Consider the following 17,838-nt stretch of genomic DNA (forward strand, 5'->3'; position numbering starts at 1 on the left):
GAACATATTGAAAATATGAAGAAGCGCCACCTTGTGGAGAGATTAAAATCTAGCATCACACAATCCACCAAGAGTTAATAAAAATGGAGGTCAATCACTAGAAAGTGATTCTTGCGAGACAGTTCTCTCTCTCTCTCTCTCTCTCTCTATATATATATACACACACACAGTTTTCTTTGAACTCTAAACAATAAATTGTTGTGAAGCTGAAACAGTAAAACATGCGTTTAGTTGAATGTATCGATTTTTATTTTTCTATAAATTAATGTGTGACAGGAAGTGAGTGTTTGGTGGAGACGTACAACCACAGTCGTATTTTTAGTCTCACAGTGAAACCTTTAACCTCTAACCTTTAACCTCTAACCCAGAGGAGCATCACCAGCCTCGGAGGGTGTGATAGTCATTGTCACATGTTCAGCTCCTCACACTCATCTACACACAATCTAAACACATTCATGTAATGCGGCTGCTTTGTTAAACAGGAAGTTGATCTCGTTTGTCTGGAAGCAGTCACTGGCCGCAGGGGTCGGCCACGCGGCCGGTGAACAGCAGCGTGTTGATGGTGGATTCTCTGATGAGCAGCAGGAACGGCCGGTCGGCCACAAACAACTCGCGGTTGAAGTTGAAGGAGCGTCCGACCGCCACCACGGCCGTGGCCGCCGCCGCCTCGCTGCCCTCCTCGTTCACCTGGAGGTCAGAGAGCAGGGGAGGAGTCTGAGCACCACACTGTCCTATCACACACAAGCAGGGCGGGACCTTCTGCCTGTCATCAGTACACCTGGCATTCTATTGGCTGGAGATATCATGAGTGCAAGCAACAAAACATCTGAGTGCAAGAAGGGTTAGTGAGTTCAGGGTGTACAGGGAACACACACACACACACACACACACACACACACACACACACACACACACACACACACACACACACACACACACACACACACACACACACACACACACACACACACACACACACACACACACACACACACACACACACACACACAGTTAACTGGAGTCAGTGTTCTAGTCTTTTCTAACAAAGTTAAACAAAATAAAAACACTGGGTAGGTTTCTGTGAGCAGGTGGCCAGCGGGCCGGTAACGAACCTCCAGGAAGGCCTTGTGGTAAGCGTCGGAGATGAAGAGCGTGTCCGAGCCGTCCTCCAGGATCCCTGAAACACACACACCTGTCAAACCTCGGCTCATCTGGTCAGTTATTAACTCACACCTGGTTTCAGATTCACACACAGATTGTGTTTTCAGCCTGATGACACTCTGCCGAGTCGTCGTGACGATGAGGTTCTGCTCATCGGGTCATGTGATCACACAAGGTCCAATTGTAATCGAGCAACAAACACGTATGTTAAAGGTTCAGTGTGTTTAGTGACACATAGTGGCCATGTTGCATATTGCACGTGAGAGTGTGATGTGCACATGAGATGTGAGAGTGTGCACGTGAGAGTGTGCACGTGAGATGTGAGAGTGTGCACGTAAGAGGGTGATGTGCACGTGAGAGTGTGCACGTGAGGGGGCGGAGCACCTGGCAGGCTGGCCCTCTCGGAGCTGAACAGGTCCGTGAGGCCCATGGCTCTCAGCTCCTCCTTCAGAGGGAAGCTGTCCTCCACCCTGAACCTGGGGACGTGGACGGACACGGAGGTGTCCTCCATCGCACTCAACCAGTCGTTCAGCTTCGTCAGGTCCAGACTCTCCTCCACCTGGACACAAAGATCAATATGAGTGTACACGTGCACGTGCACTACTGTACGACTCACTGTACCTCAAGGCCTTGAACTAGGACCTCAGGTTTCTTTCATGTTTATGTTTCCACCTGAAACGTTCCTCTGTGAATCAGAGGAGAAGTCACTTTCTATGCAGATGACACTGATTTACAGTCGGCTGTAGAAATATTTGAGCGAATTTCTTCCACCGTGGAAGATGTGACTGAAGTTTAGACATTTGGTTTTTAACTCATTGATTTCCACAGTTTTCTCAGTAACTGGACGGACGTCGTTAGAAACATCTGGTGAAACTTCAGGTGGTCGACACCACATCTCCACAGCTTCTGATCTGCTGGTGTTCAGAGGAGAACATCTCAGATCTGAGGCCAGTGAGCAGCTGGAGTCTCGTGATCATTCGGACATTTCCCAACGTGGCCGGACAATGAGACTTTGTCTACCTGCTGCCGCTGTGTCATGTTTTATAGATTCTGTTCTGGCCTTGACACCAATAATCAATAATCTGTATCACCTGACTGAGCGCTGTGTCCTTGCTTGGAAGAATGATCACCATGGTGATGTCGTCTCCGAGGTAGGGCATCTCCAGCAGCTGCACGTGGTCGTCGGGGAAGGACTTGTACCTGAACTTGGATTCCTGGAACATCATGCTGACCGAGCAGCTGCGACTCGCACTGACGTGGAAATCTGAGGCGAAGACGTTTCCTGTGTCAAACTTGTTCTTCCACTGACCCTGAAAGAGAGAAACAAGCGACTGAGCTGAGAACACTGGTGAGTTCCTGGAGCTCTGCTTGAACCTGGAGCTGTTTTCATCTTCTCTCCAGGTCTCAACCTGAGGGACTGAGAAGTTCACTGTCTTATTGAGCTGTAACCCGAACCCTCCATAAAGTTCTACCTTGAAGTAGATGGTGTTGACAAGGACCAGGATGGTGCTGGAGTCCAGCGCCCCCTGGGGCAGCGTGTCCTGGATCCGGTTCTGCGTCTTGTTGGCGATCCAGTTGTTGATGGCGGCCCGCGCCTCCTCCGGCTTCTCCTGCAGCACAGACTCAGGTCACCAGGGGGAGCAAGGGGAGAAACGCGGGTGTGTTGGACGACTCGTTACCTTGAAGTTGAGCGGCAGCAGTTTGGCTCCGTACACCGTCTCACTGATGTTCTGATACGTCTCGTTGAAGACAAGAGACTTGTCCCCAAACAGCCGGTTGGCCGAGATCAGCTCCGTGGTCTCGTCCTTCTTCCGGAACAGACGACAGTTGAGTTTGGCAAAGAAGAAATGGACCTGATCGGACGTCTTCCCTTTGATGGAGTCAAACTCAAACACCTGCACACAGACAGACAATCACCACCGGGTCCTCAGGAGGAGGTGAGGACAGGAGGAGGAGAAGACAAGAGGAGGTGAAGAGGTGAGGACAGGAGGAGGTGAGGACAAGAGGAGGTGAGGACAAGAGGAGGTGAAGAGGTGAAGACAGGAGGAGGTGAAGAGGTGAGGACAAGAGGAGGTGAGGACAAGAGGAGGTGAGGACAAGAGGAGGTGAGGACAAGAGGAGGTGAAGTTTCATTTCTAGATGAACTATCCCTTTAAGACTAGACTCAAAATGTTCCTCTTTGATAAAGTCTATAGTTCTGGATCAGGTCCTGAAACATCCCTTAGTGATGCTGCTGTAGGTCTAGACTGCTGGAGAACTCCCAGCATGCACTGAGAGAGAACTCCCATCATGCACTGTGGGAGAACTCCCAGCATGCACTGAGGGAGAACTCCCAGCATCATAGATATATATAAAGACTAGATGTCTCGTTCGACGGAGCCGAACGTCACCACATGGCGGCCATCTTGCTAGAGGTTGATCGCTCACCCATAACATTGTGTTGGTAAATAACCATAACTTACTCAATTTTCAACCGATTTTTAAACGGTTTGGTTTGTTATAAATGTCAGAGATGTAGATATGACACTGCATACTTATGAATAATTATGTTATTTTCTAAAAAAAATTTATAATTTATGCAGTGTCATAACAACATCTCTGACGTTTATAACAAACCAGACCGTTTCAAAATCGGTTGAAAATTGAGTAAGTTATGGTTATTTACCAAAACAATGTTATGGGTGAGCGAGCTGCCCCGTAGCAAGATGGCCGCCATGTGGTGACGTCCGGCTCCGTCGAACGAGACATCTAGTCTTTATATATGTCTATGCCCAGCATGCACTGCTGGAGAACTCCCATCATGCACTGAGGGAGAACTCCCAGCATGCACTGAGGGAGAACTCCACTCATGCACTGAGGGAGAACTCCCAGCATGCACTGAGGGAGAACTCCCAGCATGCACTGAGGGAGAACTCCCAGCATGCACTGAGGGAGAACTCCCATCATGCACTGAGGGAGAACTCCCGGCATGCACTGAGGGAGAACTCCACTCATGCACTGAGGGAGAACTCCCAGCATGCACTGAGGGAAAACTCCCATCATGCACTGCTGGAGAATTCCCAGCATGCACTGAGGGAGAACTCCCATAATGCACTGAGGCAGAACTCCCAGCATGCACTGAGGGAGAACTCCCATCATGCACTGAGGCAGAACTCCCATCATGCACTGAGGGAGAACTCCCAGCATGCACTGAGGGAGAACTCCCAGCATGCACTGAGGGAGAACTCCCAGCATGCACTGAGGCAGAACTCCAAGCATGCACTGAGGGAGAGCTCCCATCATGCACTGAGGGAGAACTCCCAGCATGCACTGAGGGAGAACTCCACTCATGCACTGAGGGAGAACTCCCAGCATGCACTGAGGGAGAACTCCCAGCATGCACTGCGCCTCACCTTCATGATCTGCTCCAGCGTGTTGTTGCAGGCGCCCAGCTTGGTCATGGCGAAGGCGGTGGAGATGCTGATGGGCGACATGAAGATGTTGGCCTCGGGCGCCCTGCTGACGGCGAGCTGCTTGTACAGCGACAGGGCGAAGCGGCTGTTGGCCTTGGACAGCTCCCACACCCGGGGGTTGGTGGACTCGGGGACGGCCTCGGGCTCCGGGGTCGGACCCTCGGGCTCCGGGCTGCGGTAGACGCAGCGCGGCTCCAGGTCCAGGTCTCTGGGTTTAGCTCCACAGACGTCTGGACGGAAGGCGAGAGCGGCGAGCGGCAGGAACGCCACGGCCAGCAGCCAATCAGCAGCCCTCATCCTGGAGAGGGAGACCAGCACACACACATTTGTGCTTCTATCTTAGTGAGGACACTCATTGACAGAATACATTCCCCTTATTTTAACCCTTTATATAACCTTAAGCTTATTCTAACCCTTTACTGTATATAACCTAAACATTATTCTAACCCTTTATATAACCTAAACATTATTCTAACCCTTTATATAACCTTAAGCTTATTCTAACCCTTTACTGTATATAACCTAAACCTTATTCTAACCCTGTATATAACCTAGAGCTTATTCTAACCCTTTATATAACCTAAACATTATTCTAACCCTTTACTGTATATAACCTTAAGCTTATTCTAACCCTTTATATAACCTTACCCCTTATTCTAACCCTTTACTGTATATAACCTAAACATTATTCTAACCCTTTATATAACCTTACCCCTTATTCTAACCCTTTATATAACCTTAAGCTTAGTCTAACCCTTTACTGTATATAACCTAAACATTATTGTAACCCTTTACTGTATATAACCTAAACATTATTCTAACCCTTTATATAACCTAAACATTATTCTACCCCTTTATATAACCTTAAGCTTATTCTAACCCTTTACTGTATATAACCTAAACCTTATTCTAACCCTTACTATAACCTAAACATTATTCTAACCCTTTATATAACCTAGAGCTTATTCTAACCCTTACTATAACCTAAACCTTATTCTAACCCTTACTATAACCTAAACATTATTCTAACCCTTTATATAACCTTAAGCTTATTCGTCTTAAATCTCAGCCCTTTAACAAAGTGAGGACCAGACAAAATGTCGGGTGTGTGTTTAACACGGTCCCCACAAAGACACAAGAACAGGAACAAACACAGTGAATCAATAAACTCTGAGCTGTAAAATCCTTCAGTTGGTTTTGAAATAAACATCATGATTAATTCAAGGTTAACGTTAATTTTATTTATTAAATAATTTGTCATAAACCTGAATATGTAATATTTTCAAATTCAACTTTGTTTTTCTAAAAATTATAAAAAAATCCTTTCTCTGAATCTTTCAGTTTTTATTCATTTATTTCTGACATATTTCCACTGTTTTCATGTTGGTGAATAAGTAATTATTAGCATCAATAATGAATATAAATTGTTATTAAGGAACAAATAGTGTTTAATGGAACTGAACTAATATTTAAACTACATTAATTCACTTCAAACGTCGGTTTCAGGTAAACAGACACATTGAAACATGAACCTCAGAAGTACACAATCATTTAACTTAAATATATATTCTTATATTCGCTATCAACGATATATAGACCTTAATCTAATGATCAGAATCAACTGAATAAATTCAAAATAAAATCATTTTTTGTATTTTACGTTAAACTAAGTTGTAATTTAAACGATTAGAATAAAAAGATAAAGAATCGGTGTAGAGTTAAAGCAGCTCTTACCTGAGCAGGTGAACAAAGTCTGAGGCCGAGCCGATCAGGTCAGTGTCCTGCAGAGCGACCCGTCGTCACGGCGACCTTTGAGACATCGATGGTTAGTCAACAGTCGGTTTGCTCCACGGGAACATGTGGACACAACCAGTGACGACCTCACGCCGATCACTGATCAATAACCCCAGCTGCTGCAGGACGCAGGCTCACCAGCAGGGGGCGGAGCTGCTGTAACGACCTGCAGCTGCGTCACAAACACCAGCTGGTTGGTTTTGTACAGTTCAAACAAGTTCATGTAAAGTTTAATTTAAAGTTTTAAAATCTGAACATTTGTCAGATTTAAGTGAGAAACTTTAATTTAAAGTAATGAAGTAAAGTTAGAAACTTCCTGAAGGTGTTTCAGTTCCTTTGAGTCGTTAGAGCTTCGATAAACAGGAAGTCAGCAGAGAAAATCATTCATATGAATTTTATTTGTGGAAACAATAAAATTAAAATGTGCAAAAACATTGACATGAAAATAACGTACACACACACACACACACACACACACACACACACACACACACACACACACACACACACACACACACACACACACACACACACACACACACACACACACACACACACACACACACACACACACACACACACACACACACACACACACACACACACAGCAGATTTCGTTTGGTCTGATTTGCTGCTGAAGTCACAGATCCATTAAAACCAGAACGCGTGAGAAGCCTCCAGGCGGGGGCGTTTCCGTGGCGACGGTCAGAACAGCTTGGGCAGTTGTCTCAGGCGACTCAGGTCCAGGATGTTTCCCACCGACCCCCCCACCGACCCCCCCCCCGCCTGGTGCGGGCTCGTCCTCCTGGAAGACGGACGCCTGCTGGAGCAGTTCTCCTTGTCGCCGCTGAGGGGCGTGGCTTTTCGGGCCAATAACTGCATCTTCGGCAGCAGGTCTCTGATCAGCTGACTCTGGGGGAGGGGCTTCACGTTCGGAGCTTCGGTCAGTGGCTGTCGAGTCGACGCCCCTTGAACTGTGACCTCCTCTTGCTCTTCTTCTTCTTCGCCGTCCTCCTCCTCCTCGATCAGGCCGTACTTCCTCATGTACTGCCTGGTGCCCAGAGACATGTTGCTAGGCGACAGCAGGTATTCAGAGGAGGTGGGGACCTGACGAGGGGCGTGGCCTCCCAGAGACAACCTGCTGAGCTGAGAGTCGCTCAGGTAACGCAGAGCGATGGCGTTGGCCTCCAGACTCAGATCCACGCTGGCGCCTGGACACAGCGAGCTGACGCTCAGATCAGACACGCCCACTCTGCTCAGATCAGACACGCCCACTCTGCTCAGATCAGACATGCCCAGTCTGCTCGCCACAGCGGCTGGGTTGATGCTCGCCAGCGTGCTGAGAAAACACAAAGACACACACAGTCAGGGAAAGGGAATCAGAGGCGTTGTCTGTTTTAATCCAACACTAACGCGCCTGAACACACACATCACATGACCACTCACGTGCACTGGACATGCATGTGAGTGGTCATGTGATGACACACATCACATGACCACGCACGTGTCAACAGACTGAAAACCATCTGGTCTCCATGGAAACAGTTGTAGCAGCAGCAAACACAACAGGGTCAGGAACTCTTGTTATTGATTCTCCATGTTGCATTTTCTGCTGAGTCATCTTTCACTTCTCATGAAATCAAACTCGTGGACGACGTATCGGACGTGTTTGGATTCGACGACATCGGGACAAACTGTGATGTGTGAACCGGTTGAATCAGGACGGACGAGTCGGCCGTGATCCTCAGACGCAGAGTTTGACCTTTGACACAAAAACTGAAGGATGACTCAGCAGAATACAGACGATGTGGAAACTGAATCAACAGCTTCAGAGCGACGTCACAGTCAAATGATGACGGAACATCAAAGAGCTTCTGCTCAGAGGTGAACCCGAAGAAACTGCAAAGAAACTGCAGTTCACTTTGTGCCCACTTGAGGCTGGCTCCAAGAACGAGTCAATTCCCATTGACTCCCATGTTAAAAAGCCTGTTCACAGCCTGGTTCAAAAATGTTATTTCTTCCTGACACACACCACACGGACACACACCACATGGACACACACCACACGGACACACACCACACGGACACACACCACACGGACACACACCACACGGACACACACCACACGGACACACACCACATGGACACACACCACACGGACACACAGACACACACCACACGGACACACACCACACGGACACACACCACACGGACACACACCACACGGACACACACCACACGGACACACACCACACGGACACACACCACACGGACACACACCACACGGACACACACCACACGGACACACACCACACGGACACACACCACACGGACACACACCACACGGACACACACCACACGGACACACACCACACGGACACACACCACACGGACACACACCACACGGACACACACCACACGGACACACACCACGGACACACACCACACGGACACACACCACACGGACACACACCACACGGACACACACCACACGGACACACACCACACAGACACACACCACACGGACACACACCACACAGACACACACCACACGGACACACACCACACGGACACACACCACGGACACACACCACACGGACACACACCACACGGACACACACCACACAGCAGAGAGAAGCATCAGAGTTTTGTTGAATGTGTGTGTTCCACCACGTTAGAGATATAACAGTTGTTTAGCTTCTATCCTGGTTATGTTAACATTGATGCGACACTTGACTGTGTGTTAATGTGAGTAACTTTAGTATTAATGTTATATTTTATATTAGATATTAGATCACAATTCAAGAAATAACGTTAGTGCCACTGCTCCATTTAATATTCATGAGGTGCTTTGCATTGACCATATATGGTTGAAAGTGGGCGTGTGGAGGGCGGGGCATGAGGCAGATCCACATGTGCACGTTCCAGGTGGACTGTGATTTCTGAAGGGAACATTCACTTGTGCACGTTTGTATGAATCTGAAACTTTTTGTGCGTCCGTAGACTTTGAGTCTGTGGGACGAGTGCGTCTCGTGGTCGTACCTCACACTCTCCACATCTCGCAGCCTCTTCCTGTCCGACTCCGTCAGCTCGTCTCTGTCCACGTCCACGCCGAGCTGCTGCAGCTGGCGCAGCGTGGCGCTGACCACCGGGTCGGAACTCTGCTGCCTCCTGCTGGACGGGGACGAGTCCGCAGACTCACTTCTCCTCCTGGACTCCACTTCCTGTCCATGGTCCGACTCCTGCAGACGACTGGTCAGCTGAGTCTGAGGACATCACAAGAGGTTGTAAGGTCGTCGGTTCAGCACTACCCCCCCCCCTCAGAAGGTGTGGTATTACCATCAGGTTCCTGTAGAAGCTCTGCTGCTCCGCCCTCTCAGTGGCGCTCGCTGGACTCTGCAAACAACTGAACACACACACACGACTTGTGAGTCTCCTGTTCACACAACAACCATCTACACTAGTGGGAGTGTCTCACCTGTGTTGACCACTAGGGGAGCAGGGAGACATCGGATCTGTGATGTCACAGGCCTCAGAACCGCCCACAGTCTCAGTGACGGACAGGTCACGTGACGAGGAGTGTCTGCAGGAGGAGGAGGGGCCCGGGGAGGAGGGAGAGGTGGGGGGTGGGGCTTGTGGCTCCTGATGGGGGAGGGGCTGGACTGGGTTTGCCCAGAACAGACTGGCACCTGAAAACAAAGTGATGTCATCGTCACACACACCTGTCAGTGATCACTTCCTCACTCGTCACTAGCGCTGCACGACATGAGGAAAACGTACGATTGCGATGTTTGAAGGAATCGATCTCGATAAATGGAAAAGCATCGTTAGCTCCAATCAGCTGAAGTCAAAGGTGACGCTAAGGCCGATCCCTTTCCTGTTTAGCCCCTCCCCTTCGTTTTGCGTGTTAACGTGTAGAGGTAGGCGGTCCCGATACTGCCCGAGGGGGGGGGGGCTCTATACCCTCTAGATGGAGGGGTACCCAGAATGCCGTGCAAATCACCAGCAAGCTGGGAGAGAGACCCACAAATTTAATATTATCTCCATTAATAAGGATTTAAAAATTACGATGATGTGATATCAAAGTTTAACATCATTTCAATGTTTTGTTGTCACTTTTTTCACAACAACTCAATGATCTGAAAATCTTTAATTTATATTATATTATAATATAAATACACATATCACCAAATATATTGATATGCGGAGTGTGGATGCATGAAACACCATTTATCACAGTTTTTGACGTCTTTTGCAAAACGTATATCGTGCATTTGGATATCGCGATGATGATCGATTTTGGATAAAGCTCTAACACACACGCACACAGACACACACACACACCTGTCCCCACGGCGACGCTGGTCCTGCCCCTCGGCTCCTCAGTGGTCACATGACTCCTCTGAGCCTCCAGCAGCATCTGAACCTACAGTGAGACAAACGTGAGGACTCCAGTTTCCATGACAACCACACACCCAATCAGCAGCCTGGCTGGTGACGCGTTGTGTTGACAATGAGACAAAGTTGTTGTTACCTGAGCCTGCAGGAGGCGGAGCTGCCGGTCCTGCTGGAGGAGGAGCTGGTAGGTGTCTGCTGGTACGACTCCGCCCACCTGACCAGTGCACTGAGGAGGCGTGGGGGGGGGGAGGAGGAGAGAGGGAGGGGGGGAGGGGTCATGTGAGGGAGGGGGGAGAGCTCTGGTGGAGGAGGGGGGAGCAGGAGGAGTCATTGGATGGTTTTTGAAAGTGGGGGGAGGAGGAGGCGTAGAGGAGAGTATGGGGGTGGAGCTACAGGTGTAAGGCGAGTAGCAGGTGGAGGGCGGCTGCAGGTCAGAGTTGGGGGTGCTATGGAGGTGAGGAGGGGGAGGTCTGGGAGCTGGGGAGGAGGAGGGGGGGGTGCTTCCTGTTGGAGGAGCAGACTTCCTGTCAGCCGACGAAAGAGGAAGACATCTGTGGGCGGAGCCAGGGTCCCGCCAGGTGAAGCTGCTGTCAATCAGCAGAGAGAGTTCCGGAACAGAAGGTTGAACCCGACGACTCTGTAACAGACACACCGCCCCCTGCTGGTGAACACTGGTAACAGACACACCGCCCCCTGCTGGTGAACACAGATAACAGACACACCGCCCCCTGCTGGTGAACACTGGTAACAGACACATCTCCCCCTGCTGGTGAACACTGGTAACAGACACATCGCCCCCTGCTGGTGAACACTGGTAACAGACACACCGCCCCCTGCTGGTGAACACTGGTAACAGACACATGGCCCCCTGCTGGTGAACACTGGTAACAGACACACCGCCCCCTGCTGGTGAACACTGGTAACAGACACATCTCCCCCTGCTGGTGAACACTGGTAACAGACACATCTCCCCCTGCTGGTGAACACTGGTAACAGACACATCTCCCCCTGCTGGTGAACACTGGTAACAGACACACCGCCCCCTGCTGGTGAACACTGGTAACAGACACATCTCCCCCTGCTGGTGAACACTGGTAACAGACACATCTCCCCCTGCTGGTGAACACTGGTAACAGACACACCACCCCCTGCTGGTGAACACTGGTAACAGACACATGGCCCCCTGGCCGAGACATGATGATTGACAGCTGAGACTGACTCCTGATTGGTCGAGTGCGTGTTGGGGCGGGACCGAGTTACCTGGTGATCTTTATATACAGTCAGTGATAGTCTTTATTATACAGTCTATATTTTGTCATGAATGTGTTCTATAGATTTATAGTTTTCCTCTTTTCTTGTGGCCCAAATGTTTTTCTGTTTTCCAGGATGCAGAAGCCGGCGAGTGGACAGAGGGACGGACGTGGTTCAGAACCGTCTCTACGTCCTCAGTGATGTGGTCTGTGAACCGTTAGCAGCGTTAGCGCCGTTAGCTGAGACTCACCTGCTGAGCGGGGGGGGCATGAGGACTCGGGGACGGTCGTGGAGAAAGGTCTTCGTCTTCGACTCCAGAGTCCTGATCAGTGACGGAGACACCGGCAGCTGACGGGGGGGCGCTGGGGAGAGGGGGGGGGGGTTCAGTGAAAACTCCTGTCGGTTTGTTCAGTGAGTGGGACTGTCCCTTTAGAGCTGGTACCTGTTAAAGGAGCTCTGAGCCGCTCTGAACGTCTCCGTCTGTCTGTGATCGTCTGAAGACAGCTCGCACTGCAGAGACTGACCGTCCACCGGCGCCACCTGCTGGACACACAGCCCCCCCACAGACCCACTCACAACCAGCGCATCAACGAGGTGAAGCTGCTGAAGTCCACGTAGTGTCAGATGAGTGGTTACCTGGTAGAGTGTGACAGACTGGGAGGCGCTGAGGAACTCACAGTCCAGCTGTAGTCCCGGTCCAGGTCCCGGTCCAGGTCCAGGTCCCGGTCCCGGTCCTCGACACTGGAAGAACTGTGGAGCTCTGTGAGTGGCAGCGAACAGAACGAGCAGGAAACAGCCGCTCTCTGACAGAACTCTGAAACCCAGTTGAGTCGCTCGATCACAACATCATCAATACACAACGTTTGTCTCCACAGACGTCTCGTGTCTCTCACCGGTCCTGCAGGGCGGAGCTGAACAGGAACCTCAGACACCAGGACATCACGTGAGGGTTGTAGATGTGTGTGACTCCACTCAGCCAGCTGTCAAAGACACAAACAGTAAGAAAAGACTTCTCATAGTACATCTCTGTCAGATTAGTGACAAAATGGAATGTTGTTGTGCTCAGACTTTAATTGATCTTTTGTGTTATTGTTTCCAGGTCGTCATGACGAGACCGGGAACAGTTGTGCAGACTTGATGCACCACTGTTTGTCGTACATGCATCATTCACGGCTAGCAGCTAGCATCATTCACGGCTAGCAGCTAGCATCATTCACTGCTAGCAGCTAGCATCATTCACGGCTAGCAGCTAGCATCATTCACGGCTAGCAGCTAGCATCATTCACGGCTAGCAGCTAGCATCATTCACGGCTAGCAGCTAGCATCATACACGGCTAGCAGCTAGCATCATACACGGCTAGCAGCTAGCATCATTCACGGCTAGCAGCTAGCATCATTCACGGCTAGCAGCTAGCATCATTCACGGCTAGCAGCTAGCATCATTCACGGCTAGCAGCTAGCATCATTCACGGCTAGCAGCTAGCATCATTCACGGCTAGCAGCTAGCATCATTCACGGCTAGCAGCTAGCATCATTCACGGCTAGCAGCTAGCATCATTCACGGCTAGCAGCTAGCATCATTCACGGCTAGCAGCTAGCATCATTCACGGCTAGCAGCTAGCATCATTCACGGCTAGCAGCTAGCATCATTCACGGCTAGCAGCTAGCATCATTCACGGCTAGCAGCTAGCATCATTCACGGCTAGCAGCTAGCATCATTCACGGCTAGCAGCTAGCCTGCTAACAGAGTCGGGTGGAGTGGGAGGAGGAAGTGGGACTCACAGTCCGACCAGCGGCAGGTTGGCAGCTTTGGGATCTGACTCCAGGAGCAGCAGCAGCTTCCGGGTTTGATCCATGGTCAGAAACCTGCAAACACACACATGCTTCAGAGTCAGTACACAGCCGCTCCACCAGAGGGAGCAGTGGGACTCGTATCCGTGAAGGTCACATGATCTCACCCTCTGTGGCAGTTGGTGGCGTGCTGCAGCGTCCGGCCCACGCCGGTCACACTCCTCAGCAGAGCAGTGGGGATGATGGGGACGGCTCGGACCGGCTGGACGTCCACGCCGACAGACGGACAGACGGCCTGCCAGCTGAGACCAAACGCCATGGCGTCAGACTGCTGAGAGCAGACCACACGACCTCTGACCTTTATCAGCTGAGACAGGTCCAGAGTCTGTCTGCTGCTCACAAACTGCTGCAGCGCCTGTCGACACACAGATGAGACCATGTGACACCGCAATTAAATCCACTAGATCCTCAGATCACACACTCAGAAGTGTCTGATTGTTTTTATGATGATTCATTCTCTGAGAAATCAGTCAAAATTAAAAAACAGGAAAACAAAGCCGTGACGTGCTGTGGAGGATCTCCGGAGAACTGGGTCCAGACCTCTTCCAGAAGATCACAGACTTTTATTGTTATACTTGAACATTGTGAGATAATGAGGAGACGCTCAGCAGAGGTCAGGAGGTCAACCGGGGGGGGGGGGCGCTGACTGATGACCTCAGAGACTTTACCTTGACGCTGTGATGGATCTCGGCCTCTGATTGGATAACGGTGACAGGTGACGTCTCCGTCTGAGTGGAAAACAAACAAGGAACAAGGACGTCTCCAGGAAGCAGAGCAGTAGGGAGCCTGGCCGAGGATCCCACCTGGTCCCGACCCGAGGATCCCACCTGGTCCCGACCCGAGGATCCCACCTGGTCCCGACCCGAGGATCCCACCTGGTCCCGACCCGAGGATCCCACCTGGTCCCGACCCGGATCAAAGCGGTCCAGAGTCACAGTGACCCCCTCCTCATCTGGACCCCACCAGCACAAAGAGAACAGCAGTTAATATGAGCCAGGTGAGTTGGACCAATCAGAGCTCAGGATGACCAGCAGGTGACCTCTGACCTGAGTCCACAGACACTGATCCCAGGAAGAAACCGTGGAGGCGGGGCTTGTTGCTGTGACGGACGTGACGCTGAGCCAGTCGCAGAGCTTTCTCCACCAGCACCACACGAGGCTTCCTATACACACAAAACACACACACACACACTTTGTACAATCCTCTCTAACACTGACATTACAACCGGAGTACACTGAACCAATCCATCCCTGGATTGAGTGGGCGTCGGCCGCTCCGATGGTTACCTGTGCGAGCAGAGCTGGAGGCGGAGCATGTCTCCCGAGGGGCCGTCCCACAGAGCCGACCGGGACCTGGGGAAACTCAGCAGCATCAGAGGGTTCGTGGCGTTTCTGCTGAAGATGAAGTCATCACTGAAGTTAATGATCTGAAGTTATATAGATTCATAAAGCTCTAGTCTTCATTACAGTTATTATGATTCATAAAGGTGCATCTCTGGGTTCAGGACACCTCAGCATGCAGCTGGGAGACTGGGATCGAACCAGTGACCTGATGGGAGAACGACCGCTCTCCCCCTCAGACACAAACTGCTTTCCTCCACCGAAAAGATGACGATGATTCGCTTCTTATTTATTTAGAAAACACTCATCTATAAACTTCCTGATTGTCTTTTTAACGACGGATCGATATCACAGGTCACAAGGTCACGAGGTCACAGCAGGGTCTGGTCCTTGGATCTAAAGACAACAGATTGTGAAACTGTCTTCAAACACCACACACACACGTGGACCCACTGACAGGAGACCAGCTGACCCCAGGTTCATCCAGCTGACAGGGACCAGGAGGAGTGTGTTCACATCACTTCCTGTTGCTCTCCCTGTGATGAATGTTGCTAAATGTTGTTTAAAATGTACTAATGTAAAGTGAATTGAGTTCTTTACAGATGAAAGAGAACTGGCTCTCAAAGGCCCCTCCCTGTTTAAATAGAAGAAAGAATGAATGATCCGCTGAGTTCCTGTGTCGGAGGTCGGGGGGGCACAGACTCCTGCGTGTTTGACCTTTGGTCCCGTGAACATCTCAGGGTCTGTTCCTGCAGCTTTCACAGTTAAATTCAAAACCTTTTAAAACCCTAATGATGGAACATTAAAGATCTATGATATGAAGGAGCAGCAGAGTCAGAATCACTGACACATCCTCAGAAGGAGGAGGAGTCACAGAGAGAAGCTGAGTGACGTCACTTCCAGGTCTAACATCAATATCATCATTTGATGGATTTGCTATGAGAACCTGTTTCTATTGACACATTATTTGTTATTATTATATATTATAACATTTTCCTTTTATGTTGTGCTGCTCAGAATGTATGATAAACTGTTATGAACTTGTTTGTCTGTAACTGATGTAAACTTTATTCTCACACTCTCTCTCCTGGCTGTTCCCTGACCCTGATACACTTAGATATATATAAAGACTTTTGAATATCTATTCTATATATCTATGCTGCTACACTTGACTCTGCAGTAAATAGCCGGGTCCCGGTTCCTGCCTGTGTGTCCCCAACATGGCGGCGGGTCCCCTGGTGGAACGGACGGACACCGGGTGAACCGGGTGAACCGGCCGAACCGGGCCGGGCACCGGAGCGAACCAGACCCACCTTCCTCTCACGGTCTCCAGGGGGGACACGTCTTCGAGCCCCGCGGCCGGAAGAGCCTGGAGGTTCAGCGGGTCGCTCATCCCTCCGTGGCCGGGGAGAGCAGCCGAGCTCCGGGACAACACGCCAGTTAGCCCCGCTAGCTTCCCGCTCGGGTCGGTTAGCCTCGTTAGCTTTACCCGGTTTTACCCGGAACTGTTTGGTAAAAACCACAAAGAGACTCGGTTCACCTTCAGCTGAATGGAGCCAGACACGTCTATGACCTGGATCAAGCGGAACATGAACCCCGTCTATCACCTGGATCGATCCGCAGTTTGACTGTGGCGCTGTTTCTGCTCCTCACTGGCGCGGCACCTCCACCGGCCAATAGGACGCGCCGCGGCAGTGACGCTGACCAATAGGACGCGCCGTGGCAGTGAGGCTGACCAATAGGACGCGCCGCGGCAGTGACGCTGACCAATAGCGTAGCAGATTTCTTGTTCTTGTGTCAATGGAGACAGATGAAGCTCGACAGCGCCCCCATAGGCCGCTGAGGGTAGTTCACTACAGCAGGGGCGGATCTAGAGGAACAGCTTCTCCTCGGGCTCCCTGATGGCTCCACTTTACTCTGACGATCACATTCATTAATTCCCTCAATTCCTTAGTTTAAAAGACAATATTTTAATGAGTCGTGTCTCAGGCGGAGGCCTCACACACACACACGCACTCACACACACAGACACACACACGCACAGACACTTGTTTGTAGTTCTATCTTAGGTCACTCGTTGACATAAATCATTCCCTATCCTAACTTAAACTAAATACTCTAACCTACCTCCAACACCAAGTCTTAACCCTCAAGAAGAAGAAGAAGAAGAAGAAGAAGAAGAAGATACACTTTATTAATCCCACACACATGCACAAACATGCAAAGACACACTCATGCATTGGGGAAATTAGTCCTCTGCATTTCACCCATCTGGTGCAGGACACACTGCAGAGCAGAGCAGTGGGCTGCCAGGTACGGCGCCCGGGGCGCAGATGTTGGGGGAGTAAGGTGCCTTGCTCAGGGGCACTAGACAGGGTAGGGAGCAGTCTTTTGATCTTTTGGACAGATCCAGGTTCGTTACACCATCCAGGCAAGTTTCCGCCGAAACTCCGAGGAGACGAACCAGAGACCCCTTCTCTGCCAGTAGTCCAAGTTTTCTGCCACTAGTCCACCGCCTCAAACAGTCCATTGAAGAAAACTGATGACCAGACAAAATGTTCTCACTCTGTATGTCTATGATCTACTTTAAT

At 50.3% G+C, this 17,838-nt stretch overlaps 2 protein-coding genes across 2 annotated transcripts; both read right to left on the bottom strand.

Annotated features, from left to right (window-relative positions):
- Positions 1 to 226: 226 nt before the first annotated feature.
- Positions 227 to 6,425, bottom strand: serpinc1 (serpin peptidase inhibitor, clade C (antithrombin), member 1). Its single transcript, XM_061078934.1, has 8 exons — positions 6,348 to 6,425; positions 4,554 to 4,911; positions 2,841 to 3,056; positions 2,634 to 2,771; positions 2,253 to 2,471; positions 1,546 to 1,720; positions 1,113 to 1,177; positions 227 to 687 (listed from the first exon to the last, which is right to left on the bottom strand). The coding sequence occupies exons 2-8, from the start codon at positions 4,908 to 4,910 to the stop codon at positions 511 to 513; spliced, it is 1,347 nt and encodes a 448-aa protein (XP_060934917.1). The 5' UTR covers position 4,911; positions 6,348 to 6,425; the 3' UTR covers positions 227 to 510.
- A 687-nt stretch (positions 6,426 to 7,112) lies between these two features.
- On the bottom strand, positions 7,113 to 16,640 carry stil (STIL centriolar assembly protein). Its single transcript, XM_061078045.1, has 19 exons — positions 16,561 to 16,640; positions 15,194 to 15,298; positions 14,954 to 15,069; positions 14,807 to 14,859; positions 14,576 to 14,710; positions 14,015 to 14,262; positions 13,839 to 13,922; positions 12,950 to 13,036; positions 12,693 to 12,870; positions 12,499 to 12,596; positions 12,316 to 12,418; positions 11,355 to 11,442; positions 11,199 to 11,251; positions 10,942 to 11,031; positions 10,752 to 10,833; positions 9,886 to 10,096; positions 9,747 to 9,813; positions 9,450 to 9,673; positions 7,113 to 7,746 (listed from the first exon to the last, which is right to left on the bottom strand). The coding sequence occupies exons 1-19, from the start codon at positions 16,638 to 16,640 to the stop codon at positions 7,113 to 7,115; spliced, it is 2,736 nt and encodes a 911-aa protein (XP_060934028.1).
- Between the last annotated feature and the right edge of the window lie 1,198 nt (positions 16,641 to 17,838).

Source organism: Limanda limanda, chromosome 9, assembly GCF_963576545.1.
Source record: "Limanda limanda chromosome 9, fLimLim1.1, whole genome shotgun sequence".
NCBI classification, from domain to species: Eukaryota; Metazoa; Chordata; class Actinopteri; order Pleuronectiformes; family Pleuronectidae; genus Limanda; species Limanda limanda.